Source organism: Podarcis filfolensis (assembly GCF_964270895.1).
Source record: "Podarcis filfolensis genome assembly, chromosome: 6".
NCBI classification, from domain to species: Eukaryota; Metazoa; Chordata; class Lepidosauria; order Squamata; family Lacertidae; genus Podarcis; species Podarcis filfolensis.
The window spans coordinates 86,236,219-86,262,334 of record NC_139609.1 but is presented as its reverse complement, the minus strand read 5'-3'; the positions used below and the strand labels follow the sequence as shown (position 1 = coordinate 86,262,334).

General features: G+C 42.9%; 1 protein-coding gene across 7 annotated transcripts in view; it reads right to left on the bottom strand.

Annotated features, from left to right (window-relative positions):
- The window catches only part of GNAS (GNAS complex locus), a 180,376-nt gene that overhangs the window by 91,724 nt on the left and 62,536 nt on the right, over positions 1-26,116 (bottom strand). For 2 of the 7 annotated variants that reach the window (XM_083618943.1, XM_083618944.1), the window contains exons 1-2: positions 11,526-13,440; positions 7,465-7,537 (exon numbers count right to left, since the gene is read on the bottom strand). In XM_083618943.1, the coding sequence (XP_083475069.1) occupies positions 7,465-7,537; positions 11,526-11,664 (212 nt within the window). In that variant the 5' untranslated portion in view covers positions 11,665-13,440. Of the gene's footprint in view, positions 1-7,464; positions 7,538-7,641; positions 8,012-10,341; positions 10,531-10,949; positions 11,044-11,525; positions 13,441-26,116 lie in introns of those variants that run through there. The other 5 variants (XM_083618942.1, XM_083618941.1, XM_083618946.1 and 2 more) reach the window with 4 other exon arrangements.

The window sequence follows — 26,116 nt, the reverse complement described above, 5'->3', positions numbered from 1 at the left end:
GCCAAATAAAATTGGGCCACATTTCACTTCAGTGAAAAATTAGCTATAAAACCATGCCAATTAAGCCCTACAACCAGCTCTCTTAACGGAAAAGCAAGTTATAGAATTTTTCAGAAGTGAAATGATTGACCATTGCAATAGGATAAAAGGTTACAGTCTGGACAAATGGAAGATGCTGTATTCATCCCAAGTCCTAAATTTGCCATTTTTACATACAAAAGTTTGGCAAAACCATTAATCTCTGCAGGTCGTGATACATATCTGAGCTCCAAGCTTTCAACTATCCTGACAGATGAGCATGTATCTAAAGCCAGCAAGAATAGCCTTTTTGGCATTCTATCTTCACTGACACTCTATCTGAACTCAGTATTCCAGATCAAAGCTAGGAGTTTTTTTGTGCCTTATAAGGAAAAGCGATATACCTGAGAATTACTGGAGTACATCAGAAGCTGTAGCACAACAACAAAAGCAAATACTAGCTTGGCCTCCGGATTTACTTTCATCATAATTTAATAAGCAACAATTCAATATTTGTTGGACGAAAATGGATAGTTACGTTTTACCAGCTTCATTCTCCTATTAATGAATGAAACATGCACTCTTAACAAACGCAACTAGAGTTGGGGAAATCTAGTGACTGAGAATGAATCACTAGGATAATCTACAAATAAAGGAACAGGTTAGAGACATACATGCTTTTTAAACCACTCTGATTTTTCTATTTCAGTGTGCACTTTAACCTCTTTAAGCCTGACAAAATAACACTGCCGAAAGTGAATAGACTGCCCAAGAACTAATCTGTTCTACAAAATGTCATTGAATCTTTTAATAACAATGGTGTTCTCAACAAACAACTGATAGCATTCTTGCTCATCCTTCCCTTATGGAATCTCAGTCCCTGAAGTTCTCAAATTCTCACATTATTCTACTGCTCTTCTCAAATAAATATTTTCCAATTCTTTAACATAAAACTATCTTACTTTAAACACCTTGCTTCTTGCCCTAAAGTCAATGGAATATCTTGTATTCTCTAGGAAAGGGGGTCACACATATCAAAGATACAACAGAATGAATGTGGCAAATGACAGGTGGTCACTCAACTCAGGCTTAAGATCAAGCAATTCAACAGAAGAGGGACTGAAAATGGTTTGCTGTTGGAACTCTAACAAAATGGGGGGAAATGTGTGATTTTAAAGGGTGGGGGTGGAATCCTTGTAAATATATGGAGTTGAATTCAACTAATTATTCTTGGAGGAGACTAGGTGAAATCAATGGGCATGGATAATTTAAGTCCACTGATTTCAATGGATCTATCCCAGATATAACATACCTGGATTCAACCCATAGTGCTGTTCTACTTCTTTCCAACATCAGGCAATAACCATGCCGAAAAGAGAGGACCTATAATCTATCTACCAATTTGAACTCCTCCTTCTTGAACTGTGGCACTCAAAACTACCACTGTGTTGGCATGGGCCTGAGCCACCCTGAACATATGTCTCCTGTTTAACTTTTGTGAATGGTTGGCAATAGCAGTATACATTCATTTACCTAGTCACTCTTCAAATGTTACCTCAAATGCATAGATTACAGACACATTTCCCTCTCCATAATATACTTGCATCCTAATTTTGCCAAATGAGAAAACCCCCCACTTAACTCACACATCTTCACTTTAGCAACTGACATGCACCTTTCCTCTTTTCCCATGGTTACAACTTCCTGTCCCTATTGTCTATGTAACTTAAATATCCACAAACTTTTCCTTCCCCACTGCCAAGGGCAGTTATATAACAAGTGATATATATGTTATATAATGTGATGTTTGATATCCAAGGATGGTAAATGAAGATATACTTGCATGGAGTTATTTACTTCTAAGTTATTTCTGCAAATTTTCCCTGGACAACGGCATCTTGTCTGTCCATTTCTTAAACCCAACTGAATTTCATGATCAGATGAAATTTCTTGTTGTCAAAGGGCAACTTCTCAAAACCACTCACCAACCATTCATTGCTTCTTCTGCTTTCCCAAGCATAGCTTGAAAAAGACGTCCTGGGAATTTCATTGGCTGTAAAAGTATCAAGAGGGGCAAGAAAAGAGAAGGAGGCAGGCTCTACAGGTATGCAGATTGCAGAGACTGGTAGGGCCATGTGAGAACTGGGAGGTGAACGCTTTTTGAGAGGTTAGGGTACAGTCTAATTTTACAGGTACTTACAAGTTTTGGAAAAATGTAACGGTCAGCCCACTGATCAGGCAAGATGCTAAACTTAGCAAGTGCCTCTGCATACATCATGCCAGCACAAGTTGTAATTGGGTGCGAAATGCCTAGGTCTCTTTTGAAAAACAGCTGCAAAAATATTCAAATCTAATCCTGAAATCTATGCATTTTGTTCAATTACTTTAAGAGCAACACTGACTGAAATGGGTAGGTTTTGAGTACTGCAAATGAATCACACTGAAGCAAGGAAAAATTGTCTGACTTTCTCCAGACTACCCATGTCAAACAGCAACCAACAAATGGCATTTAAGAATGCATCAGTTCTTCCTCCACAGCCCAATCAAAGCTATTGTCATGGTCAACTTGAAACATGACAGAATATAGACAGAGTCTCTAAAAGGCAAACCATGCCCTTCCTTGTATCAATAGCCCAAACTTTGGTTTACTAACCCTAACTAAGATCATAACATCTCTAGATATACCCCTTCTATGCAGATTACTTTGGGGGCTGAACTGCAAACAACATTTCTATAAAGAGCAAAATCCAAGACAAGGGTCAAATGAATTGTTATAGACTGACAAACAAACAACAAAAACCAGCAACACATTAGGATAGTAAATACAGATATAAAAAAGGCACTAATTCCCCAGCCTTTTATGTATTAATGCAGGGGATCCTACCCTTTGGAATTGTCATGAGATCAACTGAATGTGAACAGTCTATAAGGACTACTTATTAGGGCTGGGCGATATATCAATATATTGTCCAAAACCGGTTTGAAGTTCACACCATGATAACTGTTTCATAATATTTGACCTCGCAAAATATTGTTAATCACAATGTGTGTGAGGGCTTGGCAATATCTGGTTTTCAACATCATGATATATCACTAGCTAACCATTGCAATGTTATTACCAGCTAAACATAATGCTCATCGCCATACTTTGGATTGTCCTGAATACCACCATTCGGTAGCGAAGCCCCAAACCAAAACTCTTGTTTGGATGCATTTTGGCTTGCCTGCTGATGAAAGTGACCATGAGGTGATTGATATTATCATCATTTATCAGTTTTAGAGCCTTAAGTAGTAGCAGTTGCCGGGACACTGTCTGTTTGCCTTTGCATAGTTCCTTCCATATTTCAGATATTGTGATATATCTATACATCATGATATTTAGCTGGTGATATATCACAGTGGGTAAAACCTCAGCGCCTAGGACTTGCCGATCATCAGGTCGGCGGTTCGAATCCCCGCGACGGGGTGCGCTCCCGTTGCTCGGTCCCAGCGCCTGCCAACCTAGCAGTTCGAAAGCACCCCCGGGTGCAAGTAGATAAATAGGGACTACTTACTAGTAGGTAAATGGCGTTTCCGTGTGCTGCGCTGGCTCGCCAGATGCAGCTTGTCACGCTGGCCACGTGACCCAGAAGTGTCTTCGGACAGCGCTGGCCCCCGGCCTCTTAAGCGAGATGGGCGCGCAACCCCAGAGTCGGACACGACTAGCCCGTACGGGCAGGGGTACCTTTACCTTTACCTTTATATCACAGTACTGAAAACCAGATATTGCCCAGCCTTACCACTTATATGAACCTAGGATAAAGCACACTGGAATAATAATTTTTGAAGCTTGGATACTTAAGCAACAGCTACATTCTAGTAAAAAAGAAGACACTAATTTAGGCTTACAAACACCCTGGCATAGGAACAGACACCCTGGCAGTTTATTTCATTATTGTTGTTATATTTCTATTCAGATTTCTCACTAAGGCTTTTTTTGGGAACCAAGGATGCCATTCTGAACACAGGTTGCTTAAATCCCACTTCTGTGAAGCTGCCTAAATGTATAGGAGTGAACACTGAGTAAACTGATCAAGAGCCATAGATTCTCCAATGAAAAGGGGAAGGAATCTGGATCCTAAACTAAGAGACCACAGTAATTTCCATTGTCTTCATGATCAATCATCAAACATGGCATCCTCTTAACAATGTTGTTCCACGTACCGGATCTGAACAAGAACATTGTGAGGCATATTCTCAGATTTCGCTCCCCAGTTTTATTATCCCATTCCTCTCAAGTTGCACCAAAAGCCCAAACTGTTCACTAACATACGCTAACTCTGATTTCTACTATGAGGAAACCAATTCTGAAGAGTTTCTTGCCCAACATTTTAAGGGTCCAAAAGTCAAGTTATATGACATATGGCTTCCTACTACCATTCCACCAACCTCTCACTCTATCATGTACACATACATCCAGGCACCGCATCACATATGGCTAAGTACAGAAACGGTAGTACATTTTTGGTGGGCTAACATGCAATTAGCAGTAATTGGCTAAATTTTGGAGCAGCTTGTTAAGGTCCAAGAACCACCTGTAACTGAAACACTACAAATAATACATTGAACTAACATATGTACACTAAATCTATACTACATTAAAATCCTATTATTCAAGTGATAATAGGTAAGTATTGAGGACTGCGTAACTTTTCTGAACATGCGAGAGAGCCTCTTACTCATCCATACTGACATACTTCTAAATGAGTTTCAGTTAAGCAACATTTTATTATTAATTTATTATTTATTTTCTTTTATTTCGTTTTCCACCTATCCTTTTACAGCAAGCCTTCAAAAGATGGCATACAACAGAAATTCAATTCCCGCCATCTCCAGTTAGGGTTTGTTTAGAGCAGGCTTGTCCAACTTCCAAGAGACTGCGATCTACCTGTTGGCCATCCCTGGTTTAGAGCAACATGAATGAAGAGGAACAAGCCAAAGTATGCCTCAGGTTCTCCTTTTTACTTAACCAAAGTTTGTTGTGTGGTCTGAACTGGCAAACTGCGGGTAACATTAAACTGAAATCACAGTTACTGAAGATGGCTTGTAAAAACTAACCATGGTTAAGCTCAACCACAGTTCCAGGTCCAGATAACGTGGTCAGCACTGGCAAATGGTTTTACATTTTGTCTGTTATAATATAGCAGTAGAAAATAATCAAAAGCTGACGCAAAAGTATGTGAACTAGTTCTCCTGGATGAATGGGAGAAGAAGTGAGGAAAACCAAAGCTCACTCCTACTCATTCATGTTGTCCTAACCAATGTTTACCAAGACATACAGATGCTGTAGAGTGAAGGGCAGATGGGGTTCATCAACCTGGGATGGTAGCTCATCTAGAAGGAAAACTCTGATCCTAAACCTCCACTGCCTTATGGGACATCTTTGGGAGAAGAAAAGGCTAAGGAGTAAAGCCTAAACAAATCTGAAATGGAGTCCCTAAGGCAGTTGGATGGTGCCTTGTACACCTCCTTCCAGCAGCTCCCGTTACCAAAAATATTGCTCTGCTTTCCTTTGGACCACATCAGCAAGGCCAAGAGGAGGGTCTTGTCGCCTGGGCAGCCCAGGGCCCCCATACACACTGCCCAGACTTACGCCCCAGGGAGTTCACTTCGGTGACTTCAGCCCCAGAGGTGCACTCCACTGTCTCTTGAGACAGATGGATGCCAATACATATGCTAGGACTTCAGGCTGCCTTTGCTGAATTCTCAAACAAAATTATTTCTGAAATAGAAATAAATGTTCAAAACTTCCTTATTATAAAACAAATCAGATTATTGAAGGCAACTAAGTATGAACCAAAAGCAGAAGAGCTACATATCAAAATCTCGTGACTGAAGAAGTCTTTCCACATTGGTGTGTAGGTAGTACATTTTTCTTCTGAACTAACAGGTGGACCCAGGTCCAATATTTTTCACAAGGCTACCCCAATGAATCTGTTATAAATTACACAATAGTTACTACTGTTTTTCTACTAGCCACTAACTGGGGGGATGTGAAGCTACAGCACTGAATACTTGTAGCACTAGTGAAAAAGATGTATTCCAGGATGGGGTTGATTAGAAAAGAGAATGAAAATAAGACTGTGACAATGCTAAAGCCTTTATTAGCCTATAAATCTACAGTGATTTGGAATATTATGTTCCATACTGATCAATCATTCTTCTAGAAGGAAATAGCAGTCAGAAAAGATGCAATGCAAGGCAATCAAGAGCACCTTCCTGGCAACAAAAAAGTGAGAGCATTTGGGGCTTTCAACTTTAGAAAAGAAAAACACTGGGGGTAGGGAGAATATGATAAACAATTGTATTGACATTTATTTTCTCTCTCCCTCTTCCCTAACTAGGAGTGACCAAAACAAACTGGGCATTGATTCAGGGTAGATAGAAGTACTTCTTCACAAACACACAATATATTTATGGAATTGGTGCCACAATATAGATGAGAGGTTGCCAATTAGCTTACCTTGCTTTAAAAGGGAATTGGACAAATTCACAGGCAAATATCTCAATGATGATTAGCTAAAAAGAACCACCTTGTTCAGAAGCTGAGTACTGGGGAAGGGGGTAGAGAAAGCAAGGAACTACCATGGCAGTCCAAAACTGTTTTTCAATTGTCTGCACCACTTCAGTTTCAAGACTATTTTGCTATGCAGTACCTTTTGTCCCAGATGGGAGCAGATATTTGGGTCCTGCCCAGATACTACCCCAAAAAGCGACTTGGGGTATTATTGTGGAATAATGATAGTAGAATTCTGAAAAAAGATAGCAAGCCTTGAAATTCCAATTAAGAAATATGTACTTAAGACTGGGTCATACATCTTTCTCTACAAACAATGGAATGCCAAACCAGGATATTAACTAAATAATTCTTAAGTTGAATAGGTTTTGCTTGACAGGGAACAATATAGTCAATGCTTGGCCCATCCAAAGTGACAATGAAACAGAGAGAGAACCAAAAGCTTCTTATTTTATCTCAAATCTGGAAACCAAAACAGCAATCATAAAAGTCTGTCAGTGGCCTTAAACATAAAAGCAGTATGTAATCAATTTCCTGAAGCAACCCTTAATACTTCTTCATAAAGTGCATCCAGTTTACTTTGAAAGAAAACACTGAGCCTACTACAGAAGAAGTTAGATGTCAGCCATATTGTGAGAGAAACTGCAGCAAAACTTCGCCTTCATAAAGCCTGACAAATGAAACCTTGATGCAATCAGTTAAGAGCAGGCTCCCTCACATATTTGAAAAGTTCAATCACCATACTCTCAAACTAAACACTACCCTTTCCCCCTATAAAGACAATAAATCCTCAAGGAGCCACATTCAATTACTCCAGAACTCACAGATATACTTATAATCAATCATGCACATAACTTCAAATAATGTGGTAGGAATATAGATGCACTTACTCTGCATTAAATCCGTTCACATGCAAGATCCGCATTTGTTTGACAATTGTGCTTTTACCAGATTCACCAGCACCTAAAAACAAAAAAAAAGTAAATCAATTTCAGAAGGAAGTCGAATAAATTCTGGGGCACATGAGTCGCTTCAAGAGGCAAAATCCATGAACCTAGGTTACTCACCGCAAGACTGAAAACTGAAAGGAAAAAAAACAGTAATTGCCACTGGAAACTGTAGCTGCAGCTAAAAATAAATGTCCAGCTGAAGTCATGTGTCGGAGCTGAAGCATGAAATATTTCACTATCCATTTTTCCCCCAGTTGTCTACATCAAACAAGCAGAATGGGGAAACTAAGGCAGAGGCAAGTTTAGTATTCTGAAGGGAAACGGGAGTTGCCTCAAACGACTACTTCAAAGGGGAGGGGGAGAGAACAGAGCAAAGCCAATTGTGTCTGTAAAACCCCAATGTCTTTAATCACACCATCAGCCAGTTCAACACACTGAAACAGAGAACATGGTGCCATTTGAAAAAGGAGAACCCCTGCCACCATTCTGCTACAGTGATGCCTAAGAGCCCCCTCCTGCTCCCCACCTCTCATCTGCATCCTGCAAGCAGCTTCCCATCACCTCCACATGCTCTACACCCCACGCACATACCCACTAAGCGGCACATCAAGTCTACATTTTGAAAATACCATCTTGTTCACTCCCATGAGAAGACGTCCTTCATTCTGCACCCTACAACTAACCCTTCTCTTTTCTCCCACTCCACACACAAGAAAGCCCCTTTTCTCCCCATCCAGTCAGCATGTTGCACCCACTCAGTCTGCACAGTGAAGGGCTTGAACCATGAAATCTGACGGAGATATTCAGGCACTCCAGCCACTAGCTTTCAATATTTCTATATAAAAGCTGGCGTTTTCTCTTCCCCCTTTGCAGGAAATCAAGTCCTGCCATGGTGATGCAGACACACAGATGCTCTAGCATCTTTGGGTAGTTTATTTCCATATACAGCTCTCACAAGCCCCAGAAAAGAGAAAAATTTAGGAGACCTAAGCAAGGCAGGGATCATGAAGGCATCATTTGTGTTTCTTCAATGCCAGGCTTTCCCCGGTACTCAATGACAGCACAAGCCTCCATTTTGAGTCTCGTACACAAAACTAAATTTTAGCAGCTATATATCAAAGTATATTTTTCTGGGGAAGTCTATCCTGTCTCCTTTCTCTTTCATGTTTTCAAATTCCACAGCAACCTAACTCCTTCCTTCACTCCAACACACTATTAAAACTACTTAATCTCTGAACATTTTAATGCCAGACATGAAATCTTCACTCCCACCCCTTCTTTATAAATATTGGTGGAAAACAGGTTCAGAAAGATTTCACCAGGACAGATAAATAACTGCATATAGCACTCACCAGTCACAGAGCTGTAATAGGTCAAAAATAAACAAAAATCTATCATACCAAGCATAAAGAGAGCTCATCAAAAGTGAGGGTGTTTTCCCCGACCTTCCACCATGAAGATGCAGGGGACAGCTAATATCAACCCCGCAAATAAGCAAATACCAATTTAAATTCCTACCCTATTCCTGAAATTCCCAGCAGCTATCTATAACTATTTTATTTTCTCTCATACTGTGTTTTTCATTTAAAAAAAACACTAAACAGTTATCACTGATATGTCAGTCAAATGCATACATGATTTGAGAAACCACACTAAGGACTTCTAAAAGTCCTATGAAGAAGCTTTTAAGATGAAATGTGTTTTTTCCATTGCATTATTCTTAACATGTTCACCACACAACACATTATTACTAGTACTGTGAACTTGTGCTTTCATTTCTGGATTTTATAGTACTTACACTACTACACCACAGATTTCTTGTCATTCTCTGTATGACTTAAGGACTGCATGTAACTACAGTTTTTAAGCCACCACATCTGGGCAAATCAAATTTAAGACACATAAGGAACCCATGTTTTAATTATGAAGAGCCAAGCTATTTTCTAACTACTCGAAGCTTAAACAAATGCATATAAATGTCTTATAAGCTTCTGTTCTGGATATTTAAGCTGCAAAACTGATTTCCACAACAGTTTTAAATACAAGTTACATGGGATTGAGCACAACTGATTTAAACAGATTTACTTCCAACTATGAATTCTTAAGATCGCACACATGCATCGGGCAAACATTAAATCAGGTATTTTCCTCAAATTTATGTGCCAGAAGGGACCTGGATAATCACTTCAATGCAGAAAATGTTGCTATAATTATTCAACTTGTATTTTTGACCTCTTCCTTTCTTGAAATCAATGACTTAAAGGCTCTCTTCACTCAACAGCTCACTGAGTCCCATGTTCACTATTCCAATCACCAACACTACCTTAAAATATGGATCATAGCAAACTAGGTTCTCCTCTAAAAAATACAGGCCATTCAAAAGCAATACTCCAGTACCATTAGATACTACAATGTCACACAAACTGCGTGTCTGAAAACAGAATATTCATTTTATGTTAGCTTGAGGTCTTTGGGAAGTGTTTTAAACCAAGGGTGTATCTGCTGGAAAAAACACACCAAACAAATAGACCAGCATTTGGTATTAATCTATATGGAGCCAAAAATGCTCATTCCCCAGCCGTATCTCCCCAATGTTAATGATAACAATAAATGTGACAAAGGGAAGGACGCAAGTCCATCACAGTATTAAAAATAAACCTTTCCTTCCGCTTCCTTCAGAAGCCTCCTTTTCCGAGTCCACATTAAGCCCCCCTTTCCTTCCAAGTCCCCAGAGAAGCACCTTAGTCCACCGCCACCCCATTTATCCAGAATACACCCCACCTCCAACTCAACAGAATACTGCAAAACCCCACTCACCTCCACACACTTCCTGTAAGGATTTGTGCATGTATAGCGTTCCCAAATGGGGAAAAGGGTGAGGCTGGATTCTTTTCATACTCCCTGTCCCCCATTCGCTACTATTATCCACTTCAGCCCCCCCCCCCCCAAGGGCCCACACGCAGCGACTGCGACCACCTTAACTGAAGTGCTGAGCATCCTGTGGCCAGCAGCCCCCACCCCCCAAAAAACCCTCTACCTGTACAGGCCCCGACATTACATTCTATGACAGCCGCCTCAACCAGTAACAGTTTGAAAAGACCAGAGTGTCATTTCAACAGTGGTTTGTGCCCTCTTCTCCATGCAGCAGTTACCTGTGAAGTACAGGGTGGGGGGGAGCAGAAACAGGAGGTGGGGAGCCATGTTTGGGGGGCAAGCCAGTCTAAAAAGGCAGGTGTATGCTAACTATCTGTCACCTTAATAAATAATAATAATAATAATAATAATAATAATAATGTTATTCCTAGGAGTAGGGTGAGCTACCAGTTACAACTTTGGGGGGGTCCCAAGCAGTGTGGGGGGAGGGAGGTTTAGAGGAAAAGGGCCAACCAGCGTTGTCATCCACCCCAAGGGGTTTCCTTGCTCACCAAGGAACACACCCGTGTCCATGAAACGTATAAAAAGGACGTGTTGGGAGCAGAAGGGATCCGGACCCTTTCGAGTGCCTAGCTGGCTCCCCTCCCTCGAGCTGTCACCCCCCTGCCAAAAACAAAAACACCCCTCCCCGCTGAAAACACACACACACCCCACAAGCGTGGCTGCAGTACGAGCAGCCAGCGGCTGAGGGCCCGAGGCCTACTTTCTCCCAGGCCCCTTTTCCCTCGCCGCCAACCCCTGGAGACCCGCTTCCTTTGCCCTTCCTGCCAAGCCGGGGGAGCTTCCCCGAGAAGCCCGCGGGGAAGGCAGGCAGGCAGGCAAGCGAGCGAGCAGGCGGCCTGGCAGGCAGGGCCCCACCTCTCCCTCCTGCTGCCCAGTCACTGCTGGGCCCCGTTATTGCCACCCGTTACCCAGGGAGACCCGGGCCTCGAGAAAGACGTCCGCGCTTCCTTTCCGCTCTCTCCCGCGCCCCCGTGTATGCGGGGGGGGGGGGGGGGCGCGCTTGGCCTCCTCAACCCCCCCCAAAGAGAGACGCCCTCCTCCCCGCTGCCCCCGGCCGCCCTTACCCAGCAAGAGGAGCCGGTGCGTGGCCCTATAGACCTGCTTGTCCTTCTGCAGCTGCTTCTCGATTTTCTTGTTGGCCTCCCGCTGCGCCTTCTCCTCGTTGCGCTGGTCCTCAGTCTTGCTGTTCCCTAAGCAGCCCATCTTGGGGGGGCGGAATGGAAAGGGGGGGGAGGGAAGGGGTGGGGGTGGGGAGGAAAGGCCGGGGGTTGGGGGGCGCAAAGGAGGGGGCACCCGCAGCCGAGAGACAGAGAGAGAGGAAAAGGGAGTGGGGCAGGAAGCAACCGGGTCTGGCTGGAGAGAAGCGGCTGTGTGTATCTCGGGGGGGGGGGGAGCCTCTCTCCTTCCCCCCCTTTTTTATTCTTTTACTCGCAGCTGCCGCTGTCTAAAGACATGGAGGGAGCGGAGTGCGGAGCCTACTACGGGGTTGGTTGGGGGGGGGAGAGGAGGGGAGGGGAGGGGTTGGGGGGGGGAAGAGAGCGATGACTTTGCTACTGCTCAAGCCGGGCCTCCAACCTCTTTTCTCCCCCACACCTCGACCAGATCCTCTCGCAATGCAGATCCGGAGAAAAAGGAAAAGGGGGGTAGGAATAGAAGAAGACGGGGGTGTAGGGAACAGAGGGAGATTGGCAGTCACGAAAAAAGAAAAAAAAGGGGGGGGGAACTACACTGGCGCGCGGGGGGGGGGAGAGAAATTCTCCGCAGGATCACGGGTTAAAAAAGCTGCCTCCTTCTTCCTCCTTCTCCCCCCCCCCCTTTTCCAACCCCTGCAGCAGTAAAATAATAACAATAATTGGGTCTTTAAAAAAATATTTCCAGCTTCCACGCCACCTCCAATGGTGGGGGAGGGCGAAATGAGAATATTAAGAGACGTCTCTGTTTCTATATATATATTATATATATAATCCTCCAGGTCCAAGGCGGCGGCGGCGGCGGCAGAGCAGCTTCCAAGCAGAGAAACCTCCCCAAATCCTGGGCACGGAGAAAATCTAGAATTGTCTCTCTTCCTCGCTCCTCTTTTTTCTTCTTCTTCTTTCCCCTCCCGTCCCTTCCCTCCCTCTCCCTCTGCTTCTTTTTCTTCTTTTTTCTTCTTCTTCTTTCGCCTTCCTCGCTCGCTCTTCTTCCTGCCTTCTCCTTTTGCAGCGCGCGCGCGCACACACGCCGCCTCCCTCTCCAAAAAAGGGCGCAGCGCCCGAAGGGGGTCAAAGCCAACCCTTCGGCTGCTGGCTGGCCAAACGAGTCCCCGCTTTCCTTTCCTGGGTTGGGTTGCGGGGAGAGAGAGGGAAATAGTATCTCTCTCCCCTCCTTTCCCCCTCGATATTCCGCGGCGGCCGCTGTTGTCGCTTCTTTCTCCGCCTTAATGGTGGTTACCGAGATCCGAGGCCCTCTTCGTTTTTTCCCTCCCTCTCTCGCTTTCGCTGCTCTCTTTCTCTCTCCCTCCCCGCTCTCTTTCCTCCCCGCTTTTCACGTTCGGTTTCCAGACTTGCAAACGTGGGGAGCAAAGGGAAGGGAGGAGAAACGGGAGAGAGGGGGGAAAGCAAGTGGGATCTCCTCCCCAGTAAACGAAAATAACTCTCCCGATGAGGAGCTTTTATTTACTTCCTTCCCTCCTCCTCTTTTTATTGCCTCCCCCATTTTACCTCCCCTCCTCCCTCCCCTTGCATTTATTATTATTATTAGGATTGCGATTGTTGTTGTTATTTTACTGTTGCATTCGACAGAGGAAGGGAAAGGCGAGAGAGGCAGAGACGGGGTGGGGCAAGGCGAACTCACACGGAACCATGGGAACTCAACCATTCACATGATCCCCAAACGTCAGGAGTTAACTGACTTGGAGGCGCCCTCTTCAAACACCCACCGGGAGAGGGACGCGCAGATCCGCGGCAGCGGCTGCCCTCGTTGCAATGCCGACTCCTTCCTTTCTTGACACGCCCAGGGCTTGCGCGCTGTGTGAGTGCGCGCGTGTGTTTTAAATTTAGCTTTCCGCGGGGCGGGGGGAGTTCCTTCTGGCTCCTTTTTTTTTTTTTTGCGGAGGGAACCTCAGTTTCCTTTTTGTTCACCAACGCCCCCTCTCTCTGCGGAATTAGGATCCTGAGCACGACGCGGACTTTGTACAAAACAGGATTAAACAACGGCCCCCCCCCAAAGGCTTCGGGGGTAGGCGAAAGCACCCGGTGAAATGGCACATCTTTAACTTTTGAAAATGCGTAACCAAAAAATGCCTTCCAATAATTTAAAATGCGGCGCGGGGGGGGGCGTGTTGATCAAATGCTGCGAGCCCTTGAGCCACGGTGGGGTTCCTGTGCAATTAAAGCAAATTAATAGCTGTAATTAAAAGGGAGAGGAAGTCCTTGCTGGTCATGCATAGGGATCATGGGTCAGATTGGCCGAAGAGAAGCGGGGCGGTGAAGTAGCGGCAGTAGCACCTGTAGGCAGCATGAGGAAGGAGAAACGAGGGGCCAAGGGAGGGAGAAATGAGGCAAGACACGTGTCAGGCACTGGGCGCAGTTTTGGGGAATGAAAAATGCTTCTGCCACATGCACGAGATTTCTGCCCCTGGATTTTCCGTGCTGATTACGCTGGCATTGCATTTTGACGTGCCACATGGAAGATGCAGGGCAGTGTTTAACTCCTGCTATTCTCCTATTTTTAACCTCTGGTCGTTAGCTGCTTTGAGCTGATATTTATCATTTGCAACGCTTTATGTTACTGTTTTATTGCAACGTTTTGTATTGTTTTTGACTGCTGCTGGTGTGACATTTTCTTCCTATCAGCTGTAATTTGAACAAAAAATTAATAGGCTGTGGAGCTGCCTCAGAAAGGCTAGCAGGGACAAGCCGTCTACAAATGCTGAAATGAATATGTCTGCAGTACTGTCCAGGTTATCTACTGGCCTGTGAATTCCTTTGATGAGCAAGAAAACTCATTCCACTGCCACGTTGTGATCTAATGTTCAATAGAAGATTAGCAGGGCAGCCTAAACTGACTAGTTGCAAGGCAAGGTGTCGTGAAGGCTTGATTTAATGCCAGGGACTTGTACAGTATGTTTAATGCAATCAGGTCCTTTTTTAGTCAGAACTCTGTACTGAATGCAACTGTCTTAACAATATGAGCCTATTTTTCAAACTAAGGCTACAGTCCTTTACAGGTGAGTAACTTTTCTAACTGCATTTTAATTCCCAGCTTTCGCTTGAAACCTATTTTTGAGTTATTGCAAAAGTGTGTTTTGCATCTTTCCTATCCAGTTCCCATATAATAAGTAGCATATATGATCTTCAAACGTGATGGCTAAGAGTGTGAGCCATAAACAGAGAGTTCCCAACTTCCCAGTCCCTCCTCAGCTGTGAAACCATTAGGTGGTATTCAGTAGGCACCCGATTTGTCAAATAGAGCTTCTGAGCTGCAATGTGAAAATAGTAATATTGGCTTACCTTGGAGGGTTTTACTTATATTTATTTAAAAGTTTCTGTTCTATCCTTCAACCTCATACAGGCCCTCAAGCTGGCAAAACAACCCTAAAACATAAGGAAGGCACCTAAAACCGGACCCATAACCACAACAGAGAGCAGCAACTTTCTGTTACCTGGATCATCTTGTAAAAAATGCCTCGGGGAAAGAGACTTTTGAACAACAAATATTTTGTTTTTAAGGCAGGGGTTGCTGATGCAGTGCCAGTATGCCCACCAGTAACTTCTATGGTACCTGTGAAAGGCCTCTAAATATCCCCTCAAAACTCCACAATGTGTGAGAAATGGTGTGCTCTTCGTGATCGGTTCCAGATGACACTGGTTTGGCCTACGCAGCCCCACAACGGCCATTTTGTGGCTGTGCCCAGCCAGCTACACAATGCTAAATAATCATGTATCACTCATTCACACACATAAACACATACACTGCTCTTCATTATATATATGCTCTCCCTTCACACACGTATAGTTTGTAGTAAGCGGGGGGGGGAAGGGGGGGGAGTCTTCTTTTGGCTTGGAGAACCAGCGAAATTAAAACCCTCCTTTGTAGGGTAACGATATCATGACTTGCTTTTCCACTGGATAATGCAAACACCAGAAAACTTACGTGTGCGAAGGAAGAGGATTAGTTTTGCTCAAGTTTTATATTGCCCTTTGTCTCCTTTCGAAAACGAAAACAACCCAAGTCCTTGTGGATAAGATTCTGGTCAGTCTTGCAGATATGGAGGGAATGGAGAGTTGCCAGCTCATACCACTTTAGAAAGGAAGGAAAAGTTGCCCGCCACCTTGGGGCTATTTTTAATTCTTGGCCAGCAGACCTTTCCAGAGGTCTTTTTGTGTTTTTTTTTAAAAAAGGACATTAAAAAAGACATTTAACTACTTTTTAAAAAAGTTAAATTAGTATTTTCTGACCCTTAATACAGTTGCAGCACTAGCCTGTCCAAATCTGATTGGATTAAAAATAATTTGTATTTAGGGGAGAGGGATATTACTAGTTCTTTTTTTGTTAAAGGAAAGAAACAGAACAGAAACCAAGATCAACCTAGGTTGACCATGCCTGACATTTTTACTATATGCGGTAGGGCAACTAAATGTTGAAATATTTCAGTTAATTGAGGTCAGAAGGTAGAGCGTTTCATTGATTGGCCTAAGTCACCTGGTCTCAGCCATGTGCCTCAGGCATCAAGTTTTGTATCCGCAAACATAAACGGAATAACATTTATAGCAAATATGCTGCAGCAGTGTTTCTCCACTGGCCCTCACCATTGAGCCAGGGGTCACTTTCACTGCCACATCTTCCAAGTGTCTCCTCACTTGCCTAACCTGCTCCTAACTCTACAATTCCATGATTCTTTGCTCAGATGACTCTCAATGTGTACACTGGTGATCGGTAGGGGTGTTGATGTCCTACACATAATTTCCTTGCTTAAGCTCTGCAGCAGCTGACACAAAACCTCAAAATTGCTGACCTTCACCCCTATCCCCATGATCCTTAATGACTATCGCAGGACAAAGGGTAAATTAAGTGTACGTACAGTTTACACACTAATCTTGCCATTCATTATATATCGCAAAAGTCGAAGCCAGCCTGTTATGGCCCTCACTCAGTGAGGTACAAATAAGGCATAAATGCAAAGCAAAGAACTTGGAAAGTTTACAGGAATATAGTTTTGCCCTTTTAAACAAAAAATAATAATAACAAAATACAGAAATGGAAAGTAGGGGCGGGGAGCTGCAGTCTTTGAAGTTTTCTTAGTTACTAGCCATAAGAAGTCTGGCTTCACTTTTTAAAATGAGCTGTATTTTCTCACTGGCCAAACTGCTGATGTTCTAGGCGGTTCGTGAACATTCTCAGGAAATAAAAGAGTCTGCACAGGGTATGTAGGGACAAGCCCCCCCCCACCTCGCTTTATGGAATTTATCACACCTACTGAGGTTAAGGCGATGCTTAATCAGAATGGTCTTTCCATCATGCCCATGCATCTGTTCCACCACTGCCATAGCACCACCTCTGAGGAACAGAAGTCAGAAGGCAAAGTGGTAGTTTCCTGAGCTGTAACTTGCTTTTTTTTTTTAATTTCCTGCCAACATTGCCACAGCGACGGCAGCAACACCCTCACCAGAGGCATACATCTCTCACGTTTGTCAATTACAATATTTATACACTTCCTGTTACCTGGGCACCGAAGGCGGTGTACGATAATATATATATAAAATACAAAATGCAATTTAAAATGCAGTAAAATAAACAATCAGACGGAGAATAAAAAAATATCCTTGAAATTCTGGAACAGCTCACCCATCAGCAACCAGCAAAAGCCATAGTAAATAAATAAGTTTTCCACATGTGCTGGAATTGTACCACTGTTGGTCAGCGTGTGCCTTATTTCTCAGGAGAGACCATTCCAGAGAGTGGGTGCCACTGCAGAGAAGGCCCTCTTACTGTATCTGTGCTGTAAACTGCATGCTTATCAATACCATCAATGTAATCCCTGTTTACATATCACTCAGTTCATTTATTCAAAATATTTCTGTCTTGCCTTTGCCAAATCCCTGTTCTGCCCCAACTCAGCAATGTGTTTGTCATATTGCCCCCTAGTTTCCGCATTTAGAACTGTTTTTAAATTTCTTGTTGTAGATGCTGAGCATCATGCATAGACTTACTATTCCTATATACCGTAGTGCAGTATATTTAATCCTCTTTAGACTATTTTGCAGAAGGAAGAAAAGCCACCCATTTGGGCCATCTTCTCTGGAGTTGCCATCAGGATTGCCTGGCCTTGCATTGTATTTTTACCTCACCCATGCCCATCTCTTTTATCTTAGTCAAGATTCAACAATCCATAAATCCTTCTTCTGTCGCGAAGCATTTGATTGCCTGTATTTATAAGCTGCTTGCTGTTCGACTTTAGTAAACTTATTACAGATGAATTTTCATGAAAAGGTGGATTGTGTGAGAATTTAGTTGACTGGGTAGACAACTTAGAAGAAGGCGGGACATAGTTCATTGGGACAGCATCTACCTTCTATCCAGAAGGTCTCAGGTTCAACCCCTGGCATCTCCAGATAAGATTGGGACAGACCCCTGCCTGACACCCTAGAACGCTTCTGCCAGCCAGTGTAGAAAATACTTAGCTATATGGACCATTGGTTTGACTCGGTAGAGAGCAGCTTTCAATGTGTTGGTCTTCAGCTGGTGGCCAGATCTAAGGTGGGTCATAACAGCAGCACTACCACCAAACAAATATATAGTAAAAATAAATAAATTAAAATGATCCACCAACATGCAAATTGGGGCTAATGATGGGCCCAAGGTATGAACATTTTGAAGACTTGTGGCCTAATGTGTTGAGGCCTGAACAACTTATGGTAGCACAGCCAAGACACAATCAACACACTTAAAAAAATGTCTAGATCCAAAACACCCAGCTTCTTCCCATTTCTTCTCAACAGTACCAGAAAAATTGTGGATTCATATATGGGCAGAAACATAAAAAAGAATAATCTATTATGGTATCAGCAATTGCCACCTGATAAGTTGCCATATGTCCTTTTTTTTCTAGGACACGTCCTCTCATGGTTATGTAAAATGGGAGTCGTCATAGCGATCCATAGTTAAAAGTAGAAGTCTGCAAATGTGCCCTCTTTTTTGCTCTTCAAAATATGGCAGCCCTACACAGACTGTTAGGTGACATTATTGGAACACACCAATGGAGTAGTTTTGTCATCCAGCTTTACGATGGGGCAATCTCAAAAGCTCACTAAGATTTAAATTCAGACAAGTACCTTGAACACAATTTCCTCTAATGTAGACAAAGCTTAGACAGTATTATGTGCTTTGTAGAAAAGGAAACTTGGCAAAACAGATATCATAATATATACTGACAACTGAGTCATTGTTAGGAAAGTGATTGCCTTTGCATGTGATGGCATTGAATTCCGTGCCAGATTTGAATTAACCTTGTGTTGAAATTGTCGGGACAAGCTGTGCACCTGCCCCAGGTGCAGAATAAAAATTCTGAGTATTCCCGTAATCTTCTATGCTCGTTCCCCGAGGTTGCACAGCAGCCGGGCAGATGTATTAAAAACACTAACCTCTGTTACTACACTGCTCATTGGCTTTCCGCAGAACCAGCGTCTGTACTGTTACATGGAAGGAAAATACATTTTCACTAGAGTTTCTCAAAGCTACATGATCACACATATTTAAACTAGCAGACCCCCCCACCCCCAAATCCTCTTCAAAATGGCAGGGTCAGTGATAAATATTTGTTAACATGCAAAGCTTGCAATCCTAAATACACAAGGGAGAAAGCCCTATTGGTCATGGTGGGATTTACTTTAAAGTAAACATGTCTAGACCTGCACTGTAAATCATGTTAATTAATAGTCAAGACATGTTAACAGTTGCACAGGGAGCAAATATTTGGTAAGGGGAGCTAGATTTAGCAAGGTGCATATGGTTGCTTCTGGTTACTTTAATAGTTTTAACTGTGTGGGGAACACCTCTGTATCTGTGTATGCCATGATGATGATGATGATGATGATGATGATGATGATAAATTCAGAAGGTCCAGATAGTATAGAATGCACCGGCTAGACTCCTAGCCGACAGCATGCGAGACTTCTAAAACATCTGTGCTGGTGGCTCATATTCGACTGATCCATGTTTTGGGTTCTCTAATTGACATACAAAGCTCTGAACAACTTGGGTCCAGGATAGCCTAAGGACTGCCTTATATCCCAGCTTGGTCAATGAGATCCTTTGGAAAAGCACTCTTTATCTGCCTCCTATATTACAGACTGGCCTCAACTAGACATTGGCCGTTAGTGTGGCCAGTCCCATGCTACCATTAAAGTTTCATAAGGCACCCTCATTGTTAACATGTCTTGAACACTCGTGGGATTTTTTTTTATGCCTACTTGGTTTGATTCTTAAAAAATGACTATCCAGTTATTTGAACAATCATTTTGTCTTGTTTTCAGGCTGTTTTGCTTTATTGTATTCATATTTACTGCTGTACAGCGCCTCAATGTTTTATGATACAAGATGTCAGTATAGAAACACTGTTACAAATAAATGAATAAATAAAACTTAGTGCAGGGCCTGGAACGAGTTCCCACTAGAGCTGCATGATGCTACACTCTATTACTTTCCCTAATCAAAAACCACCTTTTCAGCAATACCTTTGTCATATTTCAGGGATGGGGCACCTGAGTGCCTCCAGATGTTGTTAGACTCCAACTCCCATCAGCCTCAGCCAGCAGAGCCAGTCGCCAGGAATGATGGGAGTCGTAGTTCTTTAGGAAAGCAACAGGTTCTTTTAGTGTGTACAGACCCATTTATTTCTGTTCCAGACTGGCTGCCAATCATTTCAATTGTGCAATCGCATATTCTATAGTGAAATATTTCGGGGTGGTTGTTGTTTGAGTTTTTAGTCACCAATCGGAGGAGTTGTTTTGGTTGTTTTCTAATACGAGCATCAACATCTCTTGGCCCCTCTCTGATCCCCGCCCCCTCCAAGAAAAGACATAAGGAAGTGGCTCCTCATTGTGTGGCCGACCCGTCTTTTAGAAGCCAGGCCCTCCTATAGCCCAATAGTTAAAAGAGGCTAAACCCTGGCTTAGATCGCTGTCTGGACTATCTCATGTTTTTTATAACTTCTCCTGGCCTCTAACAGAGACAAATAATAAACGACTGCACTGCGATCGTTCCTAATGAAACTTTGCCACCATCGTGCTTTTAGCCTCCTATATAATAGCAATTCCATACGCCTTTTTAACCTTATTGGTCTGCTAATAAAGCTCAAAATTTTAACTTGTTTATTTAAAAAAACAAAAACCAACACACTAACAGTAGAACTCGGATCTGCAAATTGATGAGCATTAGCTGGAGGAAAACAGTGCAGCTATTTTTACATCTGAAATGCCTTTTGTCAAAATAAAATAGGCAGGGGGAGTTACACTGATGTATCCCAGATGAGGATCTGGCACTAGGTCTAGTGCTGGAGTTAGCAAAATTGATGCTAAAATGTTATTTTAGGAACAGTACTCCTTCATCTCTTTTAGGACAGTGTATGCATTTGCCAGAATCTGACAGAATACATTCTAGATGGTAGTATATGGAGAATGCTGGCATTCACACGTGAATGCTAACAATCCAAGTTTAATTTCGCAAATGTTCAAAAACTCGTAGATACACACCAGTGAAGCTTGACAGTCACTTAAATGACATTCACATTCAGTTTCAATTTATTTGGTCAACAGACCGTAAACATCAAATATAGAACAGGGTTATCAAGACAGCCGCAGCAGAGGAAAAATGCCATACACATGCATGCAAATTGTACCTTTTAAAATAAGAGTATAACAAAATCCACAAATGTATATGAAATAGTGAAAAATGTCAAAGATTTTGACTTTGAACTCATCTTCTCTTTAAATAATTGTGGCCCAGTTTTCATGCCAACAGCAAAGAGCTTGGCTATATTTTCTGTAATCTTAGGGTTGGAGTCTGTCGTTAAAATTGAAACGTAGAATTCATCTGACTTCCCAAGTGTAGAGGAAGTGCAGGGGAGATAAATCATGATCTTATATCCTTATAAAAATTACAGCATGGGCGAGCATGGGCTAATGTTTCAACTGAGTCGCTTTCACAAGGACAAACTCTCAAGTAGTAAACGGACCTTCTATAACAGCTGATGGGAAAGCACTGAACCTTGCTATTTAAAATACTCCCCTGAATCTAGGAATATTTAATGTTGATAATACATGGAGGGTCAATAGTCACTACTAGGTTGCGGATCAAGTCACACTGGTGACAAAACCCCTTTTGTCAGAGTCAATACATGCTGCAAGTTAAGATCTAATAGTCTCTCTGAATGCAGCCAGTTGCTTTTCCTAAGCCAAATAGCAGACTATAGGGTAGTAAATAGTCAATGGAGTTGACTTGGTTATTAACAAAGAGCAATCCTAATTATCAAGCAAAGCCAGGGGTGTTGTTGTTGTTTAGTCGTTTAGTTGTGTCCGACTCTTCATGACCTCATGGACCAAAGCCAGGAATAGATAGCCCAAATCTATAAGGATATAGGCGAAGCCAATCACCATTTGCCTGGGACCACACTATTGGTTCCAAATAACGAATGTCCACTTCAGTTTGTAAGACTACACTGGTGACAAAACGTATTTCTCAAAAAAGTGGTTTGCTCTGTGAACCCAGACTCCTGGTTTGTCTCCTCCAAATAGATCATGTCCGCTAAGCCAGTAGCAAACCTCGGGTTAAAGCTTGTGGTTTGCTTAAAGGTAAAGGGACCCCTGACCATTAGGTCCAGTCGTGGCCAACTCTGGGGTTGTAGCGCTAATCTCTCTTTATTGGCCGAGGGAGCCGGCGTACAGCTTCCGGGTCATGTGGCCAGCATGACTAAGCCGTTTCTGGCGAAACCAGAGCAGTGCACGGAAACGCCGTTTACCTTCCCGCTGGAGCAGTACCTATTTATCTACTTGCACTTTGACGTGCTTTCGAACTGCTAGGTTGGCAGGAGCTGGGACCGAGCAACGGGAGCTCACCCCGTCGCGGGGATTCGAACTGCCGACCTTCTGATCGGCAAGCCCAAGAGGCTCTGTGGTTGCAAGACAAACTCCAAGTCTTGGCTCAGATGTAACACTAAGCTAAATCATGACTTAGCTCTGAGAAATGCAGGAGGAGGAGGACAGGGGAAAGAGCAGAGCAGCCACAGTTTTCCGAATGTGCACCAGCACACTTGGTTTTTCATACTAACCTGTAGTTTGCCTTAGGTTTGTGTGCAAACCAAGCCATTATCTGTCTTAGGTGAAATAGTTCTAGCCAAAAGCAGGCTGCACACACATATAACTGCTTGCAAGTATTTCTCCCCGTGAAACAAGTGGTTAGCTCTGGGCTGGGGGAGGGGGAAGTTAGCCGAGTAGATTTAGAAGGGGATATTAAGCTTTAAGAAGTTTACAAAACATATTAGTAATCTGCCACAGAAGTACTTTACCTAGTACAACCTTACACAGAAGAAGAAAAATAAAGGTGGTATATGGGACAGACCCAGTCTGTATCAATGACATTTACTGAAATGAGTAGGGAAATTTAATGAATAATGACCCAAACTCATGTACTTCACAATATGGTCAATAAATAAGTCACTGGGATAAGGAGCAAACCTTGCCTTGCATACAGACCAAATCAAAGTCCTGGGTTTTAATGGGCTGCTGATTTGGGGGGAAAGACCTTTCGCACAAACGTGGTTCTAGAGAAGTGGCCACAGCCTCAGGAAAGCCATCCATCATTACAGAATTCAAAATGGATTGGAAAAAGTACAGCTGCCCATTGTCTCTAAAAACACACACACACGTTTTTTGTCCCCCTTCCCCTCTGGCCTAACAGGTTTTGCAGGTTTCATCCGCTTTCATTGTAAAAAAAGAGACATGTTGTAAATAATTCTTTTGTATATATTCCCTCACTTCCAAATTCCCAACCATTCATTTCCCCTGTTCTGAAACAAGCTGACCAAGTTTGCTCTTGTACACTTCATGGGATTTATTTATTTTTGTTAAAAAAAGATGTTGTGCACACTGGTGAAGAGCTACCTGTGTACTTGCCCAGTTTGAAAAACACAGCAATGGAGAGTGCCTATGTAATAACCAAGGGTTTGGGACATGCACACACCAAAAGCCAATGCAATTCTGGGCTGCATCAATAGGAGTATAGCATCTAGATCAAGGGAAGTAATAGTGCCACTGTATTCTGCTCTGGTCAGACCTCACCTGGAGTACTGTGTCCAGTTCTGGGCACCACAGTTCAAGAAGGACACTGACAAACTGGAACGTGTCCAGAGGAGGGCAACCAAAATGGTCAAAGGCCTGGAAACGATGCCTTATGAGGAACGGCTAAGGGAGCTGGGCATGTTTAGCCTGGAGAAGAGGAGGTTAAGGGGTGATATGATAGCCATGTTCAAATATATAAAAGGATGTTACATAGAGGAGGGAGAAAGGTTGTTTTCTGCTGCTCCAGAGAAGCGGACACGGAGCAATGGTTCCAAACTACAAGAAAGAAGATTCCACCTAAACATTAGGAAGAACTTCCTGACAGTAAGAGCTGCTCGACAGTGGAATTTGCTGCCAAGGAGTGTGGTGGAGTCTCCTTCTTTGGAGGTCTCTAAGCAGAGGCTTGACAACCATATGTCAGGAGTGCTCTGATGGTGTTTCCTGCTTGGCAGGGGGTTGGACTCGATGGCCCTTGTGGTCTCTTCCAACTCTATGATTCTATGATTCTATGATTCTAACAGATACACCCTATCAAGGACCTCTCACAAATGTGGAGAGAAAATGGTTTAGGAATCAAAGGCAGAAGACTTAAGCTGCTCATCTGTAGATACCCTTGCACCAATGTGTGCACAGAAAGAACAGACCTGAGCTACCTCTTGTGCGAGAGATAATCCCACCACCACCATATGGGCACAGCCTAGGTCTCTTGATCCATCCTGTTCGTTACTCTATTTTACTATACACTGAGAACAAAATTCGCTTTTCCCAATAACGGACAAACACACACACACATCAAAAAAGCAAGGAACTAGAAATGGGTGGCAGAGGTGCTGTGATTTCTACCAACTTGAAAATCCCATGGTTTGTTATTTATTTACTTTAAGGAGCAGGCTGAAAATAGCCAGTGAAAATATATAAATTCCACAAAGACTTTATGAAAAAGCACAAAGCATGTTGTATGTGATTCACTTGGCAAGCAGCGTGCAAGCACACACACACACAATGTTCCAGTCCGCTAACTAGTTAGATCTAACATCCTTTTAAATTTGCCCTTCAATATCAATATTATTTTTGTTTAATCTGTTGCCTATTCCAGTCCAAAGCTTATTATGAACTTTCAACCAACCCAATCCTGATGCATTAACATAAAAGCACATTCGGCCACTGCTGAGCTGGCTGGACAGGTCTGGACTTTCTAATCCCTTCATAACTTACTTCTCCTGACAATGCTTACCTTGTGCTTTAGCTGGACCATCTGTTTCCATTACTTCAGTCCACACAGATGCTTGTCTCCCAACTATGCCCTTCAACTCTCTGCATGTCGGAACTGATTCGCAAATAGGATTTCTGTGCAACTGACAAAAATTCAGACCACAGAGATCCACAAATGTTAGCATGAGTACTAATGCCAGCCAACTAGCGCACACCCTCCAATTCTCCCTATTTTCCAGGGACAGTCCCAGATTTACAGAAGCCATCCGGGTTTCTGATTTGATCCCAAAATGTCCCTCTTTTCCTTAGGTTGAAGAGTATGGAGTTATGTGACCCCCAAGCCAAGAAGACAAGTAACTATACAACCTATGGAAGGCATCTGAATGGAAGTTTTTTAATGTTTAATTATGTTTTTATATATGCTGGAAGCCGACCAGAGTGACTGGGGCAACCCAATCAGATGAGCGAGGTATAAATGTTGTTTTTGTTGTTATGGAATAAGATGTCCCCATATTCATCAGATAAATGTTGGAGCTATCTGTCTGCTAATGTTACTCCTTTCTCTAGTCCAGTAACATGTATTGAGTGGTCACAACAAATGGGAATAATGCATTTGTTACTTTCTCCAATCGTCTGAGGTGGGTTGGAGAACTCTTGGGTCAGGGTTTAACATACAAAGACTTTACTGGTACAGCTTTTAAGCAATGCTCCTGAAAGGCCTATGTGAAACGATCCCAGGCTTGCAAAGATGAGGGGAAATTACGTGGGCTTTGGATACCCACACATTTTTCCAGGGATGATTATTAGACTGTTCAAATACTGAGGAGATCCCAAGGATTGGCCCAAACCAAATCATGCCATTAGTATCTGCTAATTAGGGATGTATTTCCTATAAAACTGAAAGCATAAGAAATGGAATGAGAATTGCATTTGTGTGATGATATTATACTTCCTGGTTACCTAGAGAGTCTGAAAAAAAAAATAAGAGAGACATAGGTAAGATGATACCACGAGTGTAAGACGTAAGGAGAGGAGCCTGTGAGGCAAAATGGAGATTTCACGAGAGAGCAAAATTTACAGCAAGGTCCAGAGGCCTGCAATTTGCTATATCCAAACTTAAATTGATAGCA